Raw genomic sequence first — 22,827 nt, forward strand, 5'->3', positions numbered from 1 at the left:
TCTTTAAGCACCAGCTTGCACAAGATAAAAGTTTACCTCTCTGACACACAGGTCCATAGGAAGACTGCCCAAGGGCGGCACTGGGGTTCAGCCTCAAGAAGTCCTCAAGGCACAAACTCGTTTCAGGCCATGTTCCACCATTCCTATGACCTGACCTGCATCCCCGTGACCAAAAAGAGTGGCTAGAATTCCAGTCATTATATGTGTTCCAAGCAGCAAAGATGGAAGAATAAGAAAAAGCCAAGGGGTATATGTCTGCTGTTTTTTAAGGAAGATTCCTGATCCTTCCATTTATATGCCATGGGTCAGAACTTAGTCATAGGACTACACCTACCTATGAGAAAGGCCAGAAAAGACCATCTTTATTCTGGACAACCACATGTTCAGTCAAAAATTGGGAGACATACCCACGGAATAAGTCTCTGCTGCACAATCTCTTCAGTCTCATCTAATACTACTCCACCCTGACTTCCTTCAGCCACACAGACTTCCTTTATTTCTCAAATAAGCCAACCTCTTACCTATCTCAAGGCCTTTGCTCTCGCCATTTCACCTGCCTAGCAAACCCTTCCACAGATCTTCACACAGCTGGTTCCCTCAGCATTCAGTACCCAGAGAGACCCCCTTTCCATATTGTACTGCCTTAAGTATTTATCTCCACAGAAATTATTTATTTTTTGCCTTCCTCCACTAGAATGTAATTTCCAAATGACAGGGATCTTTTTTGTCTTCACTGTTATATCCCTGTTACCCAATACAATTCTAAGTACACAGCAGGAACTTAATATTAGTTAAATGAATGACTGTCTCACTCCAAAGCCCATGCTTTTTCCACTATCTCTGCTGTTCCTAGTATATGTGAAATAATATTCCATTCCAAAAGTTAACCTTTTAGAAAGACAGCCTATTAATTTCCTTTCAGACAACTTTTAAAAAAGAGTTTCTAAAGTAAAACAAAATGTTCCCATACTCCATAAATTAAAACAAGAGATTTAAACATATCATCTTGGGCAAGTCTCCTAAGTTGTTCAATCTCATAGTTTTCATCTATAAAATGGAAGAGTTGGTTAAAATACATTTACTTAACCTGCAGACATTTACCAAGCACTGTGCTAAAGCAAAATTAGGGACATGAAAGTTAAACAAGATAACTGCTGCTCTCAAAAGAGGCTCACAGGTCCCTTTCAATTCTATAAGTATGGTTCTATATAATTGCTGGTTTGTAACCTTTGTGCTACAGAAAAAGCCTATGACTTCTCATTCCTGAGACATTAATTAAAGATCTGCCACCAAGATACTGATAAACACACTGCTTCATTTTAAAAGTGAATATTTAATTCAACATTGCAATAAGAATTGAACAGCATTAAAAACAGAAGCATATTAGTGGCCTTAATAAATGTATATTAATTTTTAGTTTCCTTTGGAGAGGATTTTGATTGCCAACTCTCTACAGTGAAATGATAGTAGGAAAATGTCTTTAGAAGACAGAAATTCTCTCTGAATCCAAGTCTAAAATGCTTAAAAGGGATTAAAGCTTTTTAAAGACCCAAATCAAAAACACTCAATATTAGAGATATCTCATTTGAATCCTAAAAATTTGATATAAGATGGCCCAAGAAAATAACAACTCAGCATTTTCTAAAGACTGGCCTCCCAGATCATCATGACTATTATACGAACACCTGGCTGTGATTCATTCGCTACCACCTTCTTTGTTCTAGATCCTTCTTGGCTTCTATCTGGGCAATTCCAAAGGCACTGAGAGGAAAACAGATGCAGATATAGATGCATGTTTCTCCTGCAGTTCCTCTCAGCATAGAAATCAGGCAAATAATCAGTGAGAAAAAGTTATATAATCCATAATTTATAGTTCCCACAAGACCTCAATCAATTTGAAAAATTGCCAGTTCTGTCAAATATGCCAAGACTCCAATGAGGTATTTATGACACAGAATCTGAAAAAAACAAACAAACAAACAAAATTAAAGTTAGAATTAATTATTATAACAAAGCAGTTTGATAAAAATTCCAGGCTTATTTAAAATTCTGTATCTGCAATCTTTTTTTTTTTTTTTTTTTTTTTAATTTTTTTTTTTCAACGTTTTTTATTTATTTTTGGGACAGAGAGAGACAGAGCATGAACGGGGGAGGGGCAGAGAGAGAGGGAGACACAGAATCGGAAACAGGCTCCAGGCTCCGAGCCATCAGCCCAGAGCCTGACGCGGGGCTCGAACTCACGGACCGCGAGATCGTGACCTGGCTGAAGTCGGACGCTTAACCGACTGCGCCACCCAGGCGCCCCTGTATCTGCAATCTTAAGATCAACCCATACCACTGTGGCTCTAAGTCAAATAGATTTTACTTAATGAAGACTACTAACTTTAATAAATATACAACTATTAGTCAATGGTGCTTAGAAATAACTAGACTATGGTTCTTATTTATCCTGGCTTCCACAGTTAGGCTATCTGCCTAAGAAGTAAGGAGAGAGAAGGGAATCCACGAATCGCTTGGATCTACATTTTCTAGAAAAAGGTTCCATAGCTTCCTTCTTCTCAAAGGGATACAGACTCCAAAAGTACCTTGTAGAGGGGCACCTGGATGGCTTAGTTGGTTAAGTGTCTGACTCTTGATTTTGGCTCAGGTCATGACCTCACGGTTCATGGGTTTGAGCCCCGCATCGGCCTTCACGCTGACAATGAGAACCCCGCATGGGATTCTCTCTCTCTCTCAAATAAACATTTAAAAATGAAAAAACTTTTTTTTAAAAAGTATCTTGTAGAAACTAAGCAGGTGGCAGAAACCTGGCTGACACATCATTCTTGACAGCAGTACACTGTTGCAGTTAAAAGCAGAAGCTTTGGGGAGCCCGGGGGGCCCAGTCAGTTGAGTGTCCTCCGCCTGGTTTCAGCGCAGGTCATGATCCCAGGGTCTTGGGATAGAGCCCCGTTGGGCTCTGCACTGATAGCGTGGAGCCTGCTTAGGATTCTCTCTTTCCCTCTCTCTCGTCCCCCCAGCTCACTTTTTCTCTCAAAATAAACAAACATTAAAAAAAAAAAAGTATAAGCTTTCGAGTCAGATGACTGGGTTCAAATGCAAAGTCCACTTATTACCTGTGTGATATCAGGGAACCTACTTATTCCCTGTGTTAGTTTTCTCTTTACAACCTATGTAAATAGGTTGTTGTGAAAAACTAAATGAGACAATATACATAAAATGCTTTAAAATGGCTGGTACAATCAGTGCTTAATAAATGTTAGTTATCATCATGGCATTACGCAAAGCTAGGAGCCAGTTACTGTCTTACATCATTAAGAGGGGCTCTTAGATTTACAATAGACCATATAAAATAAATGTGCTTAAGAACCACCGTTAATCTTCATAAGAACACATTTTACAAAACAGTTTTTAAATGTAGTTTACTAATGGAGGTGAGCATATGAAAACAAAATTTTAAAATATATTCAGACCTCATGAACACTGAATTCTGAGGTGCTAAAATGGAATTTTTTCCCTTTATAATTTCAAAATAACATGATATAATCTTTCAAATGTTTTACTGGAAATCAGAGTAAGAAATAAATTTAACATCATGATCCAGTACAAGCAAATGTATATACCCTTACCACATGTGATACTCATTTTTATATTTTCCATTATATTTCTTTCATTGTTTTTAATGTTTATTTACTTTTGAGAGAGAGAGAGAGAGTGAGCAAGCACAATCGAGGGAGGTACATAGAGAGAGGGAAACACAGAATCAGAAGCAGGCTCCAGGCTCAGAGCTGTCAGCACAGAGCCTGATGCAGGGCTTGAACTCATGAACTGCAAGATCATGATCTGAGCTGAAGTCAGACGCTTGACCAGCTAAGCCACCCAGGCACCCAGATTTCTTTTGTTTTTTAAAGCTGTTCTCTTCCCATCATTTTCCAACCTACTATTGCATTATGACTTTCAGTTTGAAAAACACTAATATAGTGCTTATAGAGTATGAACTTTTTGGAACCTAAGAGATAAGCACTCAAATATTGACTCCTCCTCTTACCAAACTATCTTGCAGGTATCACTAAAACCTATCTTGGCCTTGTTTCCTTGTTTTAAAAATAAAATGTGAATAAAAATACCTACTACAGGGTTGCTCTGAAGATTAAAATTAAGGTCTATTGGGGCACCTGGGTGGCTCAGTCAGTTAAGCTTCTGACTTTGGCTCAGGTCATGATCTCACAGTTCATGAGTTCAGGCCCCGCATTGGACTCTGTGCTGACAGCTCGGAGCCTAGAGCCTGCTTCAGATTCTGTGTTTCCCTCTCTCTCTGGCCCTTCCCAGCTCACTGGCCCTCCCAGCTCACGCTCAGTCTCTCTCTCTCATAAATAAATACATTAAAAAAGAATTAAAAAAGAAAACATTTAAAATTAAGGTCTATTACACTTCTCTAAAGAAGACATCCGGATGGCCAACCGGGACATGAAAAGATGCTCAACATAGCTCCTTATCAGGGAAATACAAATCAAAACCACACTCAGATATCACCTCATGCCAGTCAGAGTGGCCAAAATGAAATCAGGAGATTATAGATGCTGGAGAGGATGTGGAGAAACGGGAACCCTCTTGCACTGTTGGTGGGAATGCAAATTGGTGCAGCCACTCTGGAAAACAGTGTGGAGGTTCCTCAGAAAATTAAAAATAGACCTACCCTATGACCCAGCAATAGCACTGCTAGGAATTTACCCAAGGGATACAGGAGTGCTGATGCATAGGGGCACTTGTACCCCAATGTTTATAGCAGCACTCTCAACAATAGCCAAATTATGGAAAGAGCCTAAATGTCCATCAACTGATGAATGGATAAAGAAATTGTGGTTTATATACACAATGGAGTACTACATGGCAATGAGAAAGAACAAAATATGGCCCTTTGTAGCAACGTGGATGGAACTGGAGAGTCTGATGCTAAGTGAAATAAGCCATACAGAGAAAGACAGATACCATATGTTCTCTCTCTTACGTGGATCCTGAGAAACTTAACAGAAACCCATGGGGGAGGGGAAGGAAAAAAAAAAAAAAAAAAAAGAGGTTAGAGTGGGAGAGAGCCAAAGCATAAGAGACTCTTAAAAACTGAGAACAAACTGAGGGTTGATGGGGGGTGGGAGGGAGGGGAGGGTGAGTGATGGGTATTGAGGAGGGCACCTTTTGGGATGAGCACTGGGTGTTGTATGGAAACCAATTTGACAGTAAATTTCATATATTAAAAAATAAAAAAAAAGAAAAAAAAGAAAAAAATAAAATAAAATCCAAGGGACAAAATTAAAAAAAAAAAAAAAAAAATTCATATATTGAAAAAAATAAATAAATAAATAAATAAAATTAAGGTCTATTAAAATCCTAGCTCAGTGACAAGACCAATATTCAGAGTGTTTACTGTGGCCATAGTTTAATACATTTTAAATATATTAATATATTTTATTATATTTAGGTACCTACTCTCAGTTTATTTCTGAGATGTCCTCTAATAAATACTTTGCAGAGAGTAGGGGTGCCTGGGTGGCTCAGTTAAGCACCCAACTTCGGCTCAGGTCATGATCTCATGGTTCATGAGTTCAAGGCCTGTGCCAGGCTCTGTGCTGACAGCTCAGAGGCTGAAGCCTGCTTTAGATTCTGTGTCTCCCTTTTTCTCTGCCCCTCCCCTGCTCACACTCTGTCTCTCTTTCAAAAATAAGTAAAACATTAAAAAAAAAAAAAAAAACTTCCTAGAGAATAAAACAATGTCAATTATTTCTTTGCCACTAGAGACAGAAAAGTCTAAAATATAAAGATGCATCTTAGGTATTTCTGGCTATAATTTTCTGATCTAACACAAAAAATACTCTGGCGCTCTGATAATTATTTCAAAGTTTGAGAAAACATAATTCTGAAAGTTTCAAAGTTACTATATTCATTTTATTACCAAAGCCTGTAGCACACAGTATATAGTATCCTTCCATTACAGAGCTGCATCTAAAGGCTGAAGACTTTCTAGCAAATCATTTAGAAAGCATAAAATCTCTCTACTGTCTCGAATTAGCATTCAAACGTGTTTCTTCAATGTGGAAAATACAATCTCTATACATTTTGAAAACTATGCAATAAGAAAAAATTACCTAGCTAGATTTGTTCAAACTAACCTTTATTTTTCCATCAGTATGTGCTGAAGCTACAGATGTTGAAACACGGACCAATCTTGTGGCTGATAAATGAATTTTGAAGTGCCTATGGAAGTGTGAATAAAGGCAGTCCATGAATAAGTCAACTTCCTCCTGAGTAACTTCCCCGGGTGTTTTGTGGACGCTGTCCCACAAAGCTTTTGCATCCTCTGGATGTATGGCATAAGAAATGTCCAGACTTTGAGGGCTACACGGTACAGACCAAAGAAATTCAGTAGTAGCCATATATTGGTCCATTTTGCATGCAGTCCACATAGCAGCCATCCAGGAAAGATTAAACGCATTGATTGCTAAGGAACTGAAATGACAATCAAAAGTTTTCTGAAACCAGGTTCCAACTATGGCTGTATTCGTCTCTGCTCCATTTGCAAGAAATAAAGGTACACAGGTGAAATCTTCTGGAACAGTCTCCAGAAGACTGTCTCCAAATACACAGCAGAACCAACCAGTCCACAACACTTTTTGTCCTCTGTTCTCTGACGGTAACTGAGATTTTGACAGAATCTACAAAGAAAAAAAAGGGGGAGTTCATTAAATTCAAAAGTACCTTTACTCTTAAGTTACACCTTCTCAAAATTAGTACATTAAAAAATAAGAAGATATATTGTATTATTTGCCAAAAAAACATAATGGGAATAATCTCCCTAATCATTATCAGGGTTTATCAAGTTAACTGACTTTCCTCCTAATATTTCTTCTTCTTCTTCTTCTTTTTTTTTTTTTTTTAAGAGAGCCAGGGAGCATGTAAGCAGGAAGAGGGGCAAGGGGTGCGGTGGTAGGGTAGGGAGGAAGAGAGGGAAAGAGGGAAAGAGGGAGGGAGGGAGAGGGAGGGAGAGGGAGAGGGAGAGGGAGAGGGAGAGAGGGAGAGGGAGAGAGAGAGAGAGAGAGAGAGAGAGAGAGAGAGAGAGAATCTTAAGCAGGCTCCATGCTCAGCATGGACCTCAATGTGGGGCTCAATACCACAAGTCTGGAATCACGACCTGAGCCTAAATCAAGAGTCAGACGCTCAACTCACTGAGCCACCCAGGCACTCCTACCTCTTAATATTCTTATTAGGACATGGTATATGGCAAGATCTTGGTGCAGCCAAAATGCAAAATAAGCACATTAAGGAATGCCAATATGGTATAACCAAGTATGCTATCCTTGGGGGGGAGAGGGGGCCCTCAAAATTTCAACTTCAGAAGGGACTATAAAAAGTCACATATTCAATGTGTTTGAATTCTTCCATTGAGGAAGAATTCAGGATTTCCTAAGTCAGCTCTATCAACTTAACATTGTTCTTTCATATGTTAGGCACACAGTATCTACCACAGGTCCTGCTTTCTTCTTTATGTGCATGTAGAACAAATCAAATCTACTCTCTCTTCCACAGAAAAAGCCCTTCAAATATCTGATAATCCCAATCATACATAATGCCAGGTTCAACATCTCCAGTTTCTTTAACATTCCTCCTATGATACACACATTATCCTGCTTACTCTGAAATTCTTCTGCATGAGAGTCATTCATAAGTGAATATAATTACTTCAAAAAGACCTAGATTATACTACTACTAATATAACCTTAGATTGCAGTAGTTTTCTAATTTTCAGTTGACAGCTTTAAATTATCCCTATTCATTCTTGCTGTTAATAGGTAAATCTCCCATAATATAGAGAGGAATATATGTATTCCTATTAAAATTTAACTCTCAATTTGACCCATTGTGCCAATCCATTCAGATTTTTTAGAATCTTGGTTATATTTTCCAGCAGACTGACTAACCCTTCAAACTTCAAATTTATAAACTACATGATAAACATACCTTCCAGATATTCATAGAAGTTTTATTTTTAACCTTTATTTATTTTTTTGAGACAGAGAGAGACAGAGCATGAACAGGGGAGGGTCAGAGACAGAGGGAGACACAGAATCCGAAACAGGCTCTAGGCTCTGAGCTGTCGGCACAGAGCCTGACGCGGGGCTCGGACTCACAGACTGTGAGATCATGACCTGAGCCAAAATCAGATGCTCAACCGACTGAGCCACCCAGGCGCCCCAAGATATTCATAGAAGTTTTAAAGTTTGACCAGGATAAGGTGAAGAACACAGCCCAGTATCAGATCCCGTTAGAGATCATCATTTAAAAAGTTACTTTTAGCATATTTGCCTTCTTGTTCAAGAGACTACAAGCGATTCTCAAAAACCTTAAAGCCCAGCCAGACATGTCTATCACACTTTTATAACCTAAAAGTTGGGGAACCCTGTGAAGAAATGAGGTTTAATTTGCGAACTATTAGGACACTCTGCTAAGAGTTCAAGAGGTCATTTCTATTCTGCACTGGAACAGTTGCTTACCTGTTGACATGCAAATCACATCACTTCTCTGGGAAATCAACTGCTTCATTTGACAAAGACTGCTGTCTACCCAGTACCTACTTATCCTTCCACAATAAAACTGTGCTTTTAATGAGATGCTTTTAAGGAGGTAGCAAAGCACCCACTAAAAAAGAAAAATTTCCTAGTCTGTCTTCCAACAGGGATGCAAAAAGAAGTGGTTGGGTCTTAGCAGCCTCATTAAAAACTTACTCAGGCAGGCATCCTATTTGCCCTTCCCATCTTCCCCCTACTTCCTCCTGCCTGGAACTTGCATCTAATATTTAGCGCTTCAAGAGCCATATTAGACTCCAATGTGACTTTAAGGATGGAAGCCATGCACCAAGGATGATACAGAAGATAGAAGGAGCCTAAGTTATTAATTCATGAAGCATACACCAGTCTTAAACAGCTTACTCCACTTTTTTTGTAAGACAAATAAACCTCGGGGCACCTGGGTGGCTCAGTCGGTTGAGCGTCCGACTTCGGCTCGGGTCATGTTCTCACCGCCCGTGAGTTCAAGCCCCACGTCGGGCTCTGTGCTGACAGCTCAGAGCCTGGAGTCTGCTTCGGATTCCGTGTCTCCCTCTCTCGCTGTGCCCCTCCCTCATTCATGCTCTGTCTCTCTCTCAAGAATAAATAAAACATTTAAAAAAAAAATTTTTTTTAAATAAAAAGACAAATAAACCTCTATCAATTAACCTCAAGATAGGCATCTAATTCACTGTTATTTAGGCTTTCTGTTTTATGCAGCTAAACCTACCCCTAAGACTCCTGAAGACCCTTGCCAACACCAGATCTATACCAAGTGTCAGCAAATTTTTTCTGTAAGAATCAGACAGTAAATATTTTAGGCTTTGTAAGCAACCACTCAAATGTGCTGTCGTAGCACAAAAGCAGCCATACACAATAATGTAAACAAATGAAAGGAGTTCTGTTCCAATAAAACCTTATTTAGAAAAACATCAACAACAAAAAACAAAAACAAGCAGCAAATCAGATTTGACCTGCAGGCCAGTTTTCTAACCCGATCTATACAGATAAACAAAATTAGATCTTTTCACCATTTCAGAATTTAATTTGTGGTGACTATGAGTTAACTCAGAATAAACAGAAGTAGCAGGCATGAATAATAAATCCAGTTTCTTAATAAATCAAGATAGTCATACTACTTTTAAGTAAGAGTAACTGAACATTTCACAATATATAATGATATGTTACTTTTATTTTTTATTTTTCATTTTTTTAAGAGTGTGCATATGTGTGTGCAAGTGAGGGGGGATGGGAGGAGAGGGAGAATTTCAAGCAGACTCCATGAGCCCAATGCAGGGCAGAGTCACCCAGGGGCCCCGTGTTACATATTTGTTTTTTGCTAAAATTCCACTTCTAGGAATTTGGTCCTAGTAAAAACCATAGAATTACACAGATATACTTATAAAATGTAGAATTCTTAATGATATGAGTAATTACCTATGACATTTTTTTTTTAAAGCCATAATGCAAAAGTATGGGCAATATGATCCCAATTTTAATAGATCCAGATAGCCAGACAGATGTATCTATGTTCATGAGAGAGATCAATCTGTCGTTTCTTAAATAATCTTTGTCTAGTTTTGGTATTAGGGTAACACTGGCCTGGCAGAATGAGTTAGAAAGTATTCCCTCTGGTTCTGTACTCCAAAGAGACTATAGAATTAAAATAATTTCTTCCTTAATTAAACTTTTGGCAGCTTTTACCAGAACTTATCTGGGCCTGGCGCTTCCTATTTTGGAAAGTTATTAATTATTGGTTCAATTAAGAAATTGAATTGGTTCAAGAAACTGAATTGATTCAATTAATAAACTAAGAAATTGAACCAATAATTAATAACTTTCCAAATGAGAAGCTTACTCAGGTTGTCTATTGCCAAATAGATGTATGCCAAAATGTTAAACTGTGGTTTTTAATTTTCTTTGTATTTTTATGTATTTTCTAAGTTTTCTAAAATAAATATTATATCATAATCATGATATTATATCATAATCATTATATCATAATCATATTTATTTTAGAAAAACCTTTTTTTTAATGTTTATTTATTTTTGAGATAGAGAGACAGAGTGTGAGTGAGGAAGGGGTAGAGACAGAGGGAGACACAGAATCCGAAGCAGGCTCAGGCTCTGAGCTATCAGCACAGAGCCCAACGTGGGGCTCAAACTCACAAACCGGGAGATCATCACCTGAGCTGAAGTCAGACGCTTAAACCGACTGAGCCACCCAGGTGCCCCCCACAAAAAAAATCTTTAAGTTGGCCATATCTAATTACTACAATTTGGTCAAACAAGACATAAAAAAGGTTATAAATCACAAGCTCAAAATATTTTTAACCAGTAAGAAAATACCACAATTTCTAAACCAAGACAGTGCGGATTCTTTTCCTGAGAAGCAAGTACCGTTTATACAACATACCTGGACAAGAAATGCTTCAGGGTCTCTTTGTGTTCCTTTCATTCCTAGGAGAGTGGAGAAAGTCACTTTGATGTTGAAGTCTTCTCCCACTTCAACAGCAAGCCCTTTTTGCTTTTCAGCAGCAATAAATGCACTCAGAAGTCTAGAATACTCTTTGAGATTAGTATAGGAGAATTTATATAGGGGAGTTAAACTATATAAAGTCCATTGTTTATGCAGAAGAAATGCAAACTTTTGAGGATCATTATCTTCCTAGAGAGAAAAAACAATCAAGACAACAGTAGTTTAAGAATTAGGAAACATTAGTAAATAAGAATTTAATCAAAGAATTTTAAATATTTACTACAAATCTGTGTACCTGATCTTTACATTCCAACCAGACTGGAGTCTGCAGGACTCTGAAGATCCCTGAACAGGGCTTTTCATTCACTGTACCTTCCCTCTGGAATGCTCTCCACACATGTGTTCACATGGCATGTTCCCTTCCTTCACTCAGTTTTGTCCAAATGTCACTCAAGAGGCCACCCTATGTAAAGTTGCACCTGCATCCACTCCAATTTTGTCACTCTGTATCTCCTTAACATGCTTTATTACTATCTGGTATCATATGTTTGTGTGATTTTTATTGTCTGTCTTCCCTGCTAGAGTATGAGTTTGAAGGGAACAGGGATTTTTGTCGATTTATTCAGCGCTACATCTCTAGCACCTAGAACACTGCCATCTAGAACAGTTGTTCAATATATATTTATTGGATGAACATTTAAAAACTTAGATTATAGATTTAAAAAATAGTAACTATTCCTGGGGCATCAAATTTGATTCATGTTAATTATGTAATTGTTTTAAATGTTTAGCAGTAAATCCATTCTATGACCCAATGTCAAATTCAGTCGATCGAATAAAAAAACACTTAGTATTTCTGCCATGCTCTAATAGAACCACTGGTACCATCAAAAACAAAACACTTCTGCAGCACATGAGTAGCTCATTCCATTAAGTAGCTGAGTCTTGATTTCAGTTCAGGTCATGATCTCGCAGTTTGTGAGTTCAAGTCCCATGTCTGGTTTGTACTGGCAGCACAGACCTTGCTTGGGATTCTCCTCTCCCTCTCTCTCTGCCCCTCCCCAGTGCACACGCTTGTGTGCGTTCCCTCTCTCTCAAAATAAATAAATAGGGGCACCTGAGTAGCTCAGTTGGTTAAGCGTCCAACTTTGGCTCAGGTCATGATCTCACGGGTGGTGAGTCTGAGCCCCGCATGGCGCTCTGCGCTGACAGCTCAGAGCCTGCTTTGGATTCTGTATCTCCTTCTCTCTCTGTTCCTCCCCTGCTCACTCTGTCTCTCTCTCAAAAAATGAAGATTAAAAAAATTTTTTAAATAAATAAATAAATAAACTTAAAAAAAACAACAACACATCCTTCACATTGGTTCTATGGCATTATTGAGGGCTTTCACATACACCCCCATACAGGTCCCTACTTTTATCCTGAATTGTTCTATAGAATTCATACATCCTGACATAGTTTTACAGCTCCAACTATCTTTTGGAACTTTCATTACAGTTGTCCATTTGATAAAAATATTTGTTTTGACTACAGTATTCATGGAAATTTGTATAAAACTTTTATAAGTTATAAACTTTTTTCTTATAACTGTCAAAAGGTACAGCAAAACTATTTGCATGATAGAAAATTTATATGATACAAAATTATTTGTATGATAAGGAAGCGCTGAATTGGACATCCCAATCCTTTTGTCTTTTTAAATGTTTATTTATTTTTGAGAGAGAGAGAAAGAAAGCGTGAGCAGGGGAACAGCGGAGAGAGAAGGAGACAGAGAATCCCAAGCAAGATTCTGTTAATAGCGCAGAGCCCGAGGCAGGGCTCAAACTCATGAAGTGTGAGATCATGACCTGAGCCAAAATCAAGAGTTGGACACTTAACCAACTGAGCCACCCAGGTACCCCTGGATATCCCAATCTTTAATTTATATACAATTTCTGTTCTATGGTTAAGAACCATCACTTTCATCACCATCGCTAGTAATTTAAGAAACTTTTCAGAAAGAAGCAAAAATTTTCTCATATCCCAAAAGACATGAGGCACACAACACTGACAAGAAAAGATTACAGGGAAAGTGTGGGGGACTGATTCGCCAGACTCTGCTAAGTTCCTCAAAACCACACATCAAACCTGCACTAACTAGGGTTTTATTTCATGTTCCAGCGAAATCACAAATTACTTATAAACCTTCAGAATTGTTTATGAGTCATCAGAGTTATGAGTTCTTATAACTCATAACTGATTATGGAATCAGGCAAAAATTATCAATGGATATTAAGTGCAAGGGGAAATTTTGATAAGAACAGAATGTTTACATTATCCTAAAGTGTCTCCCCACAGACTGCTTATCAGATGCAGAGGGGAATAAAACAGTAACCACTGGGCAGCACCTTGACAGGATGATCACAACTGATCACCTATGTGCTACCAGATGTTATCCCCAAGGACAACAGCATCCACGCTGTATTCCAGTCAAGAATACAGAACTTCAATCTAGTCACGAGGAAATGTCAAATACAAAACAAAGAATATTCTATTTAAAAAGGATAAGGGAGGAAACTACATTCTTCAAAACGTCAACGTCATAAAGGACAAATACTGTGGAAATGCTGGAGATTAAAAGATATAACAGGGGAGCCTGGGTGGCTCAGTCAGTTAAGCATCCAGCTACTGATTTTGGCTGAGGTCATGCATGATCTCACAGTGTGTGAGACCAAGCCCCATGTCAGGCTCTGTGCTGACAGCACAAAGCCCACTTGGGATTCTTTCTCCCTTCTCTCTGCTCCCCGCCCTCCACCACCGTCCCACTTGTACCTGCGCTCTTATGTACACAAAATAAACTTTTTTAAAAAAGACATAACAGAGGTGGTATTGATGGTGTAACTACTTTCACTACTTCTCACTATCTCACAAATATTTTTCACTATTTCTCATTTATTATCTGAGAGATTTAAGGAGATACAAAAAATACCATTAAAAGGTAATAAAAAGCAAAATTTATCCACAAATGTTCTCAATTATTGAGTAACATGAAGGAACACAAAAAGCATACCTGTAATTGTGAACACTGAGGAATTTTCCTTCGAGGTGGAGTCGGGACAAATGAAGCCTGCTTCCTGACTGATTCTAATCGTTTCCGCAAAGGGGTGGCACCTATAAAATAATCTTTAAGCCTTGAGGATGCACCGTGCCTCGGAGTCGATTCTGGTGTATCATAAGGATCCATGGTCTACAGAAAAGAAATAAAACCAGAATTCTGAACACTAAAAAGTTAACTCATGCTCATAGTTTCACTGATTCTTCTTCTCACTATCAATTTCTCTCCCTTCCCCTCCCCACCCTCAGTTTTGACTTTTTAACCAAGTCCTACATTTCCCATTTGCTATAGGCTATTTTTATGAATATCTTACAGATACTTCAAACAGAAGCTTCAAACTAAATTCAACTCCTTCACATCCTTCTCCAAAAGTTTGCTGGTCCATTTTCAAATTCCTGTCAATTTTCTATGTTAATTTAAATTCTTTTAAGATACTTTCATTCTTGAACTGATAGTCATTAAGCACATTCTCTTGAGTTTTTCCTTCAACAGTTTTGTCATCCATTCCCGAAGCTACCTCCAGGTTCTTACTACCACAACTAAGCATTTTCCATATGTACAGGTAATCCATTCTTCAGCAGTGACACTTTCGTCACCTGTGCAAAAAACTTTACAGTGATGAGAAAACTCTACTCTTCTGCTGATTATTTAAGGTCTTTCATAATTCAGCTTGCCCTTATCCTGCTTCTAGATAAACATATTCTTGTCTTGTTTTTGCCTATCAATCATATTCTCTATCTGAAGTGCCTTTTTATCATTTCACCTCCTTTAAGATCATGCTCGAATTTGATCTTTTTCCAAGTAGAATTTTGTTAATTTCCCCAAAATACCTATGTCATACACCTCTGTATCAATAGTTCATTCCTGGAAGCAATGTGTATAGGTGTATGGGTGTGTGTGTATAAAAGAAGATCTCAAGGTCAATACTGTTTAGAACCCCAAAAACCGTCTGGATGAGCCTAACAAAATCTCTCAATAATGTTTCATAAAATCTTTGGAGATTAATAATACACCAGCTCACACAGCTCTCCTTGACCATCTAGTCTGTACTACTCATTTTGGTCCATATTCATATACTTCCTTGTAGTTTTTTTTTTTTTTTTTGGTGTGCATTTTTTCTCTTTCCAACACAACTAAAATACCTTGACTGAAACAATGCTTTTTATATCGCTTATATAATTACCCTAATATAATGCTGAGTGTTAACTGTTAACGAGTATTGGTTTAATTGAACAGAAGAATTTCATAGAACTCTGAAATTATAACTTTCATTGAAAGGAATTATATATAAGGTTATAATAACTACTCCCAAGTACTAGCACAGTTAACCCTTTGAAGAAAGTTTTTCACAAATGAAAAGTTATACCATTTCTATATTTAAGATAAATTTCATTGTGTCCAAGTAGGACACCCTCTGTCTTGCACAAAATTTCATAAATAAAACATACAGTTCTCAATGTTCAGATAATGCCCAAGCAAGATCATATACCACATAACTTAAATAGCAACTACTTTAAAGCATTCTAGCTTTAAGCGTATACTGAATTAGCTCTTTACAATTTGGGGCACCTGGGTGGCTCTGACGGTTGAGCGTCCACCTTCGGCTCAGGTCATGATCTCGCAGTTCATGAGTTCCAGCCCCATGTCAGGCTCTGTGCTGGCAGCTCACAGCCTGAAGCCTGCTTTGGATTCTGTGTCTCCCTCTCTCTCTGCCCCTCCCCCGCTCACATTCTGTTTCTCTCTCTCTCTCTCAAAAATAAATAAAAATTTGAAATTTTTAAAACTTCATCAGTCCCATCTACACAGAACGTTTCTTTCAAATTTGTCATTTGGATTAACTGCTAACATTTATTGAGCATTCATTAGGTGCCAGGTACTTGTCCAAGCCCCTAACAAATACGCTCATTTAAATCCTCAAACAATCCCACCAAGTGGGTTATCATGTTTCCAGTTGATAGATGGGAAGACAAAGAAACAGTTAAAGAGTGCAAGAACCAGGACTTGAACCCAGACAGTATAAAGTCAGAGTGGGTACTCTTATCTCCTTGCACACTGCATTTGAGTAAAGATCAATTTCAAGGCAAAAAAGCCCTGCTGAATTTGACTCCTTAGAAGAAAAATGCTATGAATTAAAAAAAAAAAATTTTTTTTTAAATCCATGTAGGTGAGAAAAGACTATTAGCACTGATTGGTTGGTTTTGAGAAAACATTTCCCTTAAGTATATAATATTGTAATAACGTGAAATAGCCCAACCACACATTTAAAGATCAGAAAATGACTTCTATCTATTTTACTCTCACTCCACACTCAATAATGTGCAATTTTACCCTGCTCAATAATGAAGAGGTTAAAAATATACCTTAACTCATTTCGGTGTCCCAATGTTAACCCCTTTCCCTAACCCATAACTAGGGACGCATAGACGCCCCTTTCATCTTGCCATTACAATGCTGGAGATCCCAACAATTCCCACACATCATTTAAATGAAGTCAAAACTCTGAGTCTCAAGGTCCTACCTTGGCTGATCTTATTATTTGCTACTATCCAGGTTCATCTACCGATTCAAGAATTCTTACCCCAAGATCTGTGGACAAATGGACTTTCCAAAATCCAACAACCCTCTCCGGTCCTATGCAAAATGTTGTGGGCATGTGTATTTAGTGGCGGAGGGGTATGGAGAAAGGTCCAGCAGACAATCTTCAGAAAGGTTAAGAACCACTGCCCTACGCCCTACTCTAGACTGATCATCACCCTCCTACTCCTCCTGTCAAGTTTGCCTCTGCTCCCCGACTTTTTTATTCAGCCTATAGCCAATTAAGAGTGCTTCTCTCCTCCCATCTGACCAAATGCAATCCATCCTGTAGAGTTCACGTCCTCAGGAAAGGGCAGGGGTCCACAGAGCTAGCTCTCCAGCCAACTCTCCTTGCCATTGCAGTTCATAACACACAGTTACAACTCACTGGGGTTTCTTGCGGTAAATCATTCACGTTTCTACACTGCCACCAATACCTAAATCCCACCGCCAATGCTCGGCCGAGTGCCAAGCACACACAAGTGTTGTAAAGATAAGGAACGCACAAAAGGGCAAAATAGAACTTACTGCCCGTCCTGGACAAACACAAAGCGTCTTACCAATGAAATGCTGTGATGACGCTGTCACCCATTCCGGCTTCACGAATCATTCTTCAAATCTGGTTCCAAAAGTGTGGATCGAGACTAAAGTCCCCTGAAGTTTAAAAAAAAAAAAAAAAAAAAAACCGCCAAAATGGCAGCTCAGAGACAGTTGCAGGGAACCCCTGGCCCTTCCAAATTCCCTCTCGCTCCACAGTAAGTGGGTTCACCAGGAACACAAACGCCCCTGTAAGAAGACCTCCGCTGCCTCAGACGTCCTTCGATTCACCCCGGGAGGGACATTTCCGCTGACCCGGCCACCCACTCTGCGACCCTCGCTCCTGTGAAGTCGGCTTCTGCCTCAGGAGGGGAAAGGCAAGGGACACTAGGTCCCAACTCACCCCTCTCCACCTGAGCCCTTCAGGAGCTCAGCTAGCTTTGAAACCCCGCCTTTGAGAAGCGGCAACCAAGCCTTCAGCCGCCTTCTCAGTTTAAAATCATTTCCCGACTCGCTCTGCGGTCCGACGCCGGAAGCCTCCCTGGTGTCGATTACCCGTTAGTGAAGCAACTACGGTCGTCATTTTAACTGAGGTCGAGCGACTAACCCTTATCCGTCAACTTGGCTAATCGCGCGAAGTTAAGTCTTCAGCGTTTTTCTATCTACGCGAAGCTTTCCTTCAAATTTCCGCCCATAGTAAACATGGCGGCGGCAACTCTGCTCTGATTGGTTGAACTTGGGTGCTCGCGGAGCCGAATGAGAAGCGCTAGGCTCCCAGCAGTGATCTGGGTGTGGGTTCGGGCCCTGAGAAGGTTTTGTGTTTGGGGTTTGCTCGCCCTCCCTTTTTTTGAAGACCGGAGGCCGGCCGCCAGGTGTGAGCGATTTGAAACCTGAGGCTGAGTTCCTTTCTGTTTTCCGTTCTGCCTGCGGGAACCTTTGGGGAAGCGTGGAAGGAAAGGAAGGGCGTGCGCTTGGTGACCGGCCCCTTCCTCTGCATGGTCGCGGAGTCCCACCCTGCCGTGCTGTGTGGAATGGTTTTCGGCTCTTCTGGCCGCAGTTTGGTTTGTTAGAAGTGGAAACTGATGCATTGAGGGTGGAAAAAAGGTCTTTCCCCTATCCGCTCTCCAAGGACGCTAAAGAACTTGCAGATTTGTCTAGTTTCTAGACACGTGTACTGGAATGTTCAGCGGAAAATGGCTTAAATGTTGGAGAAGAGAGCAGGAACTCCTGGCATTTTAAGGGATTTGTGTATATTTCCTAAACTGACTTTTGACCACCATCCAACACCGGCAACTTGGGATTCGTAAGCGTCTCTCGCCATCCTGCTGCGGTTCCAACATGTTCTCCTGTTGGTTAAGTCGGCTGTGCAGGGGTTTATCCACACCCACCGGAAGGGTCACTCACCTGATCCAGGGCTCTCTCTCCAGAAGGCTGATGCTCAGTTCACAGAGGAGAATTCCAGGTTGAAAGCAGTGAAGAGCTCTGTCCTCTAAACAGTACTTCCTGTTCTCTACGGCCGGAGTGCTCTTACTCCGTTTTCCTGTAGACTTAACTGGATATCCTTATGTGTAGAGACAGATCACTCACTCCTTCCTGTCTTATAATGTAGATTTTCCCCTGGAGTTAAAAACAAAACAAACAAAGCAGAAAAGTAACCACATGAATTCTGCTTTTAGCTGATGGTACTAATAAAAAGGATTCTTAAAAAATTCTTTAATATTTGAGAATATCTTGAATAGTGTTTTCTAGTGTACAAGTGACTGGTGTCACTCTAGATTCATACTAAAGCCATTTACCGTACCATCAAACTAATGTAATTCCTAAGGTCCGATTTGGGGAAAATGTGCACTATTAAGAATAGGGTTAATTTTAGGTCTTAACGCAAATGCTATCTGATCAAATTTAGATTTCCTAAGACAGGGCAAAATTTACATTAAGACCATTAATTCACTTGGCTTTTGACACAGTTGCAGGTAAATCGAATAGTGATTGAATCAAATTACAGACTTCCAACTTACTTTGTAAGTTTAATTCATTGACATGAAATACCTAAAATGAAATAATTTAGGAGTCTTTACTGTTAAGCAATTCACAAATGATCTATTTTTAATCTTTTCTGCTTTAAAGAATTGAGTAGCTTTGTTGCTCGGACCAACACGTGCGGAGAATTGCGTTCTTCTCACTTAGGCCAGGAAGTCACCTTGTGTGGATGGATTCAGTACCGAAGGTAAATTGGCTTAAGAATGCCTGGTGGTTGTTTCCCCCCCCCCCCCCCCGTCAGTTCCAAACTTTTATTAATTTTCAACCAGTCAGAACAGTACAAACTTTGTAGCCCCTGCAGGATTCTCACAATTCATTCAGTTTCAGGGTTGTTTTGAAAGACCCAAATAGAGTCACTGACATGACATCTGTTGAAGGGTGTAATAACGAAGCGTGTTCCACTGGACTGAATGTCCCTTGGCTTACTAAAGTTGAAGAGTTCCTAGGACCAGTAATTGGGAATGGGCCAGCTGGTAAGCTTCATTACCATGAAAAAAGCTTATTTTATTCCAAATTTAGGTAGAGAAAAACCCTAAAAGGATAAACAGTGATTCCTTAAGATTAAAGCCCATTTTGTTGTTCATCTCTGTATTCCAGCATGTACCTGAAGAGTACATTAATTCACAATGAAGAGTTCCAAAATACATAGATTGTGTGGACTTCCTTAAGAATGTGTTCCAAATGGATGGATATTTGACCCATACATTTGGTGACTTTATCTCCTGAGCTCAAAATCTGAGGAGGCTTTCCGTACCTCCACCTGGTACTAAGGGCAGTATGAGAAATGTAGGTTGAATGCTAAAATGTTGGAATTTGAGGGATCTTTTGATGGTTTGTAGAAGTATTAAATTAGTAGTTGGACCTCCTCTAGAAATTGTATCTTTTATTTTAAGAGAAGAGTTTAGAAGCACCTGGGTGGCTCAGTTGGTTAAGTGTCCAACTCTCAATTTTGGTGCAGGTCATCGTCTCATGGTTCATGAGATCAGGACCCATATTGGACTCTGCTGATAGCACGGAGACTGCTTGGGTTCTTTCTCCCTCTCCCTCGGCCTCTCTCTCTCTCTCTTTCAAAATAAATAAATAGACATTAAATTCTTTAAAAAAAAGAGAGAGAGAAAAGAGTTTATACTGCTATATTTCAAAAATGACCAAGTAGATATTTCCAATATCCTAAAATATGTTCTTTGGATTTTAATATGTGGAAAGTTCCCAACTTTAGTAAAATTTTCTTATAAAGACTTAAGCCAGTGAAAATTAAAAATTCGCCTTTTGGGGCACCTGGGCGGCTCAGGTGGTTAAGCGTCTGACTTTTGATTTCAGCTTAGGTCATGATCTCACAGTTGGTGAGTTCAAGCCCCACATCAGGTTCTTCTCTGACAGTGCAAAGCATGCTTGGGATTCTCTCTCTGCCTCTCCCCTGCTTGTGCACTCTCTCTCTGTCTCTCTCTCAAAATAAATAAATAGATAGATAGATAGATAGATAGATATGCAAGCCATCTGGGTAGCATTAGTAAGCAGTATATATAGCAGCTAAAAATTGAAATTGAAAATGAAAATTCTGGGGTGCCTGGCTAGCTCAAGTAGGCAGAGTGTGTGACTCTTGATCTCAGGGTTGTGAGTTCAAGTCCTGCCTTTGGCATGGAATTTACTTGAAAGAAAAAAAAGAAAAGAAAATGAAAAGTCGTTTTTTTTTCCATTAATTAGCTACATAGATAATTGCATGAATGTAGCTAATGAAAGCACATAATTATGTATTATAAAAACATGGAAAATTGCATGGGGTTTTTTTTTTTGTTTGTCTAATTTGTTTTGCCTGCTTACATTTTGGGTGCAGAGATTTTATCTTAACATGTTCATTTTCTTCATTGATCAGGCAGAACATCTTCCTGGTGCTAAGAGATTTCCATGGGCTTGTTCAAGTTGTCATTCCCCAGGATGAGGTAATAGTAGGTTTCCTACTGTTGTCTGAAAGCCTCTTTGATGCTGTGGTAGAATAAGCTAAGTATGTTGGAGGTTTTAAATTCAGAAGTTTATTGTTAATGAAACTAAAAACTATCATAAGCAACACTAAGACAAATGACCAACTGGGAAAAAATATGTGCAACTCATATCACAAAGGGCTAATTTCTCTAAAGGGCTACTTCAAAACAAACAAACAAAAAGATCAGTGAACCAGTAGAAATATGAACCCAGCATATGAAAATAAAATTTATGTAAAAGAAAACGTAAGTGGCTTAATAGGCATATGAAAATATGTTCAACCTCACTCATAGGTACAAAATTGTGAATTAAAACTACACAGAATTGTCATTAAAACTGGATGGATAGCACACTGTGTTTGGGAAAACAAGTACTCATACATTCTTGTGGGGGAATACAAATTGGCACTAAGTCTACAGAGGGCAGTTTGGCAATATCAAATTAGTAAGTGTTTCAAAACATTCGTTTCATTTCCAGTTAGTTATCTTACCCCTAACCTTACACAAACGCAAATGACATAAATACAAGGTTCTTCATTACAGGAATTTTTTGTTTTTAATTTTTTTAATGTTTATTTTTGAGACAGAGAGAGACAGAGCGTGAGGAGGGGAGGGGCAGAGAGAGAGGAAGACGCAGAATCAGAAGCAGGATCCAGGCTCCGAGCTGTCAGCACAGAGCCCGATGCGGGGCTCGAACCCACGAACCACGAGATCATGACCTGAGCCAAAGTCAGAGGCATAACTGACTCGAGCCACCCAGGCACCCTGTTTACAGGAATTTTTTTAATGTTTATTTATTTATTTTTGAGAGAGAGAGAGAGAGAGAGAGAGAGAGAGTGTGTGTGTATGCATGAGCAGGGGAAGGATAGAGAGAGAGGAAGAGAGAGAATCCGAAGCAGACTCCAAGCTGTTAGCGCAGAGCCCAATGTGGGGCTGGAACTCATGAACTGTGAGATCATGATCTGAGCCAAAGTCAGGAGTTGAACATTTAACCGACTGAGCCAACCAGACACCCCAGGATTTTTTTAATAGAAAAAAATGGGGGAAAACCTTGATGCCCCCCTAAGAAGAGACTCCTATAAGAAGTGATGTACATCGCTATAGCCGATATATATACTATATAGCTATATATAGTATATATAGCTATATAGTAGAAAAAAGATGAAAGAAACTCTTTATGTGTTGATCTGGAAAAAAATCCAAAATATATTGTCAAGTGAAAAAAACAGGATACAGAAGAGCACGTAGAGTCCTATTACCTGCATAAAAAGGGGTGTGTATGTGTGTTTGTTATGAAGTGTTCCTTCATATGAAACAATATGTAAGTTTCTGGTAACATTGGGTACCTCTGGGGAGTGGGACTTTTACTGTATATTTATTCATACCCTTTGAATTTTGAGCCGTGTGAAGGTACTACCTGCTCAAAAAATAATTACCATTAAAATTAGATGAACTAAAAATGCCCGTGTCAGGGGCTCCTGGGTGATTCAGTCCATTGAGCATCTAACTCTTGATTTCAGCTGAGGTCAT

At 39.2% G+C, this 22,827-nt stretch overlaps 2 protein-coding genes across 4 annotated transcripts in view; one reads left to right on the top strand and one right to left on the bottom strand.

Moving 5' to 3' along the window:
- Positions 1-614: 614 nt before the first annotated feature.
- Positions 615-17,776, bottom strand: CENPL (centromere protein L). 2 transcript variants are annotated; one of them, XM_049633981.1, is made up of 6 exons: positions 17,682-17,776; positions 17,302-17,395; positions 14,123-14,299; positions 11,011-11,262; positions 6,165-6,707; positions 615-1,958 (listed from the first exon to the last, which is right to left on the bottom strand). In XM_049633981.1, the coding sequence occupies exons 3-6, from the start codon at positions 14,294-14,296 to the stop codon at positions 1,887-1,889; spliced, it is 1,041 nt and encodes a 346-aa protein (XP_049489938.1). In that variant the 5' UTR covers positions 14,297-14,299; positions 17,302-17,395; positions 17,682-17,776; the 3' UTR covers positions 615-1,886. The 2 variants fall into 2 exon arrangements, with proteins under 2 accessions (XP_049489938.1, XP_049489937.1); XM_049633980.1 differs by lacking the exon at positions 17,682-17,776 and having other exon boundaries at positions 17,302-17,610.
- A 63-nt stretch (positions 17,777-17,839) lies between these two features.
- The window catches only part of DARS2 (aspartyl-tRNA synthetase 2, mitochondrial), a 29,385-nt gene continuing 24,397 nt past the window's right edge, over positions 17,840-22,827 (top strand). Inside the window, exons 1-3 of one of the 2 annotated variants that reach the window (XM_049633977.1) lie at positions 17,840-18,740; positions 19,406-19,505; positions 21,192-21,258. In XM_049633977.1, coding sequence (XP_049489934.1) covers positions 18,617-18,740; positions 19,406-19,505; positions 21,192-21,258 — 291 coding nt within the window. In that variant the 5' untranslated portion in view covers positions 17,840-18,616. Of the gene's footprint in view, positions 18,741-19,405; positions 19,506-21,191; positions 21,259-22,827 lie in introns of those variants that run through there. The other variant, XM_049633978.1, reaches the window with a different exon arrangement.

Source organism: Panthera uncia, chromosome F1, assembly GCF_023721935.1.
Source record: "Panthera uncia isolate 11264 chromosome F1, Puncia_PCG_1.0, whole genome shotgun sequence".
Taxonomy (NCBI): Eukaryota; Metazoa; Chordata; class Mammalia; order Carnivora; family Felidae; genus Panthera; species Panthera uncia.

Coding starts and splice junctions, on each gene's coding strand:
- CENPL (XM_049633981.1), bottom strand. CDS start 14,296: ATGGATCCTTATGATACACCAGAATCGACTCCGAGGCACGGTGCATCC. Junction 11,263..14,122: donor CTCAGTGTTCACAATTACAG/GTATGCTTTTTG, acceptor TTTTCTCTCTAG/GAAGATAATGATCCTCAAAA. Junction 1,959..6,164: donor ATACTGATGGAAAAATAAAG/GTTAGTTTGAAC, acceptor TGTTTTTTTCAG/ATTCTGTGTCATAAATACCT.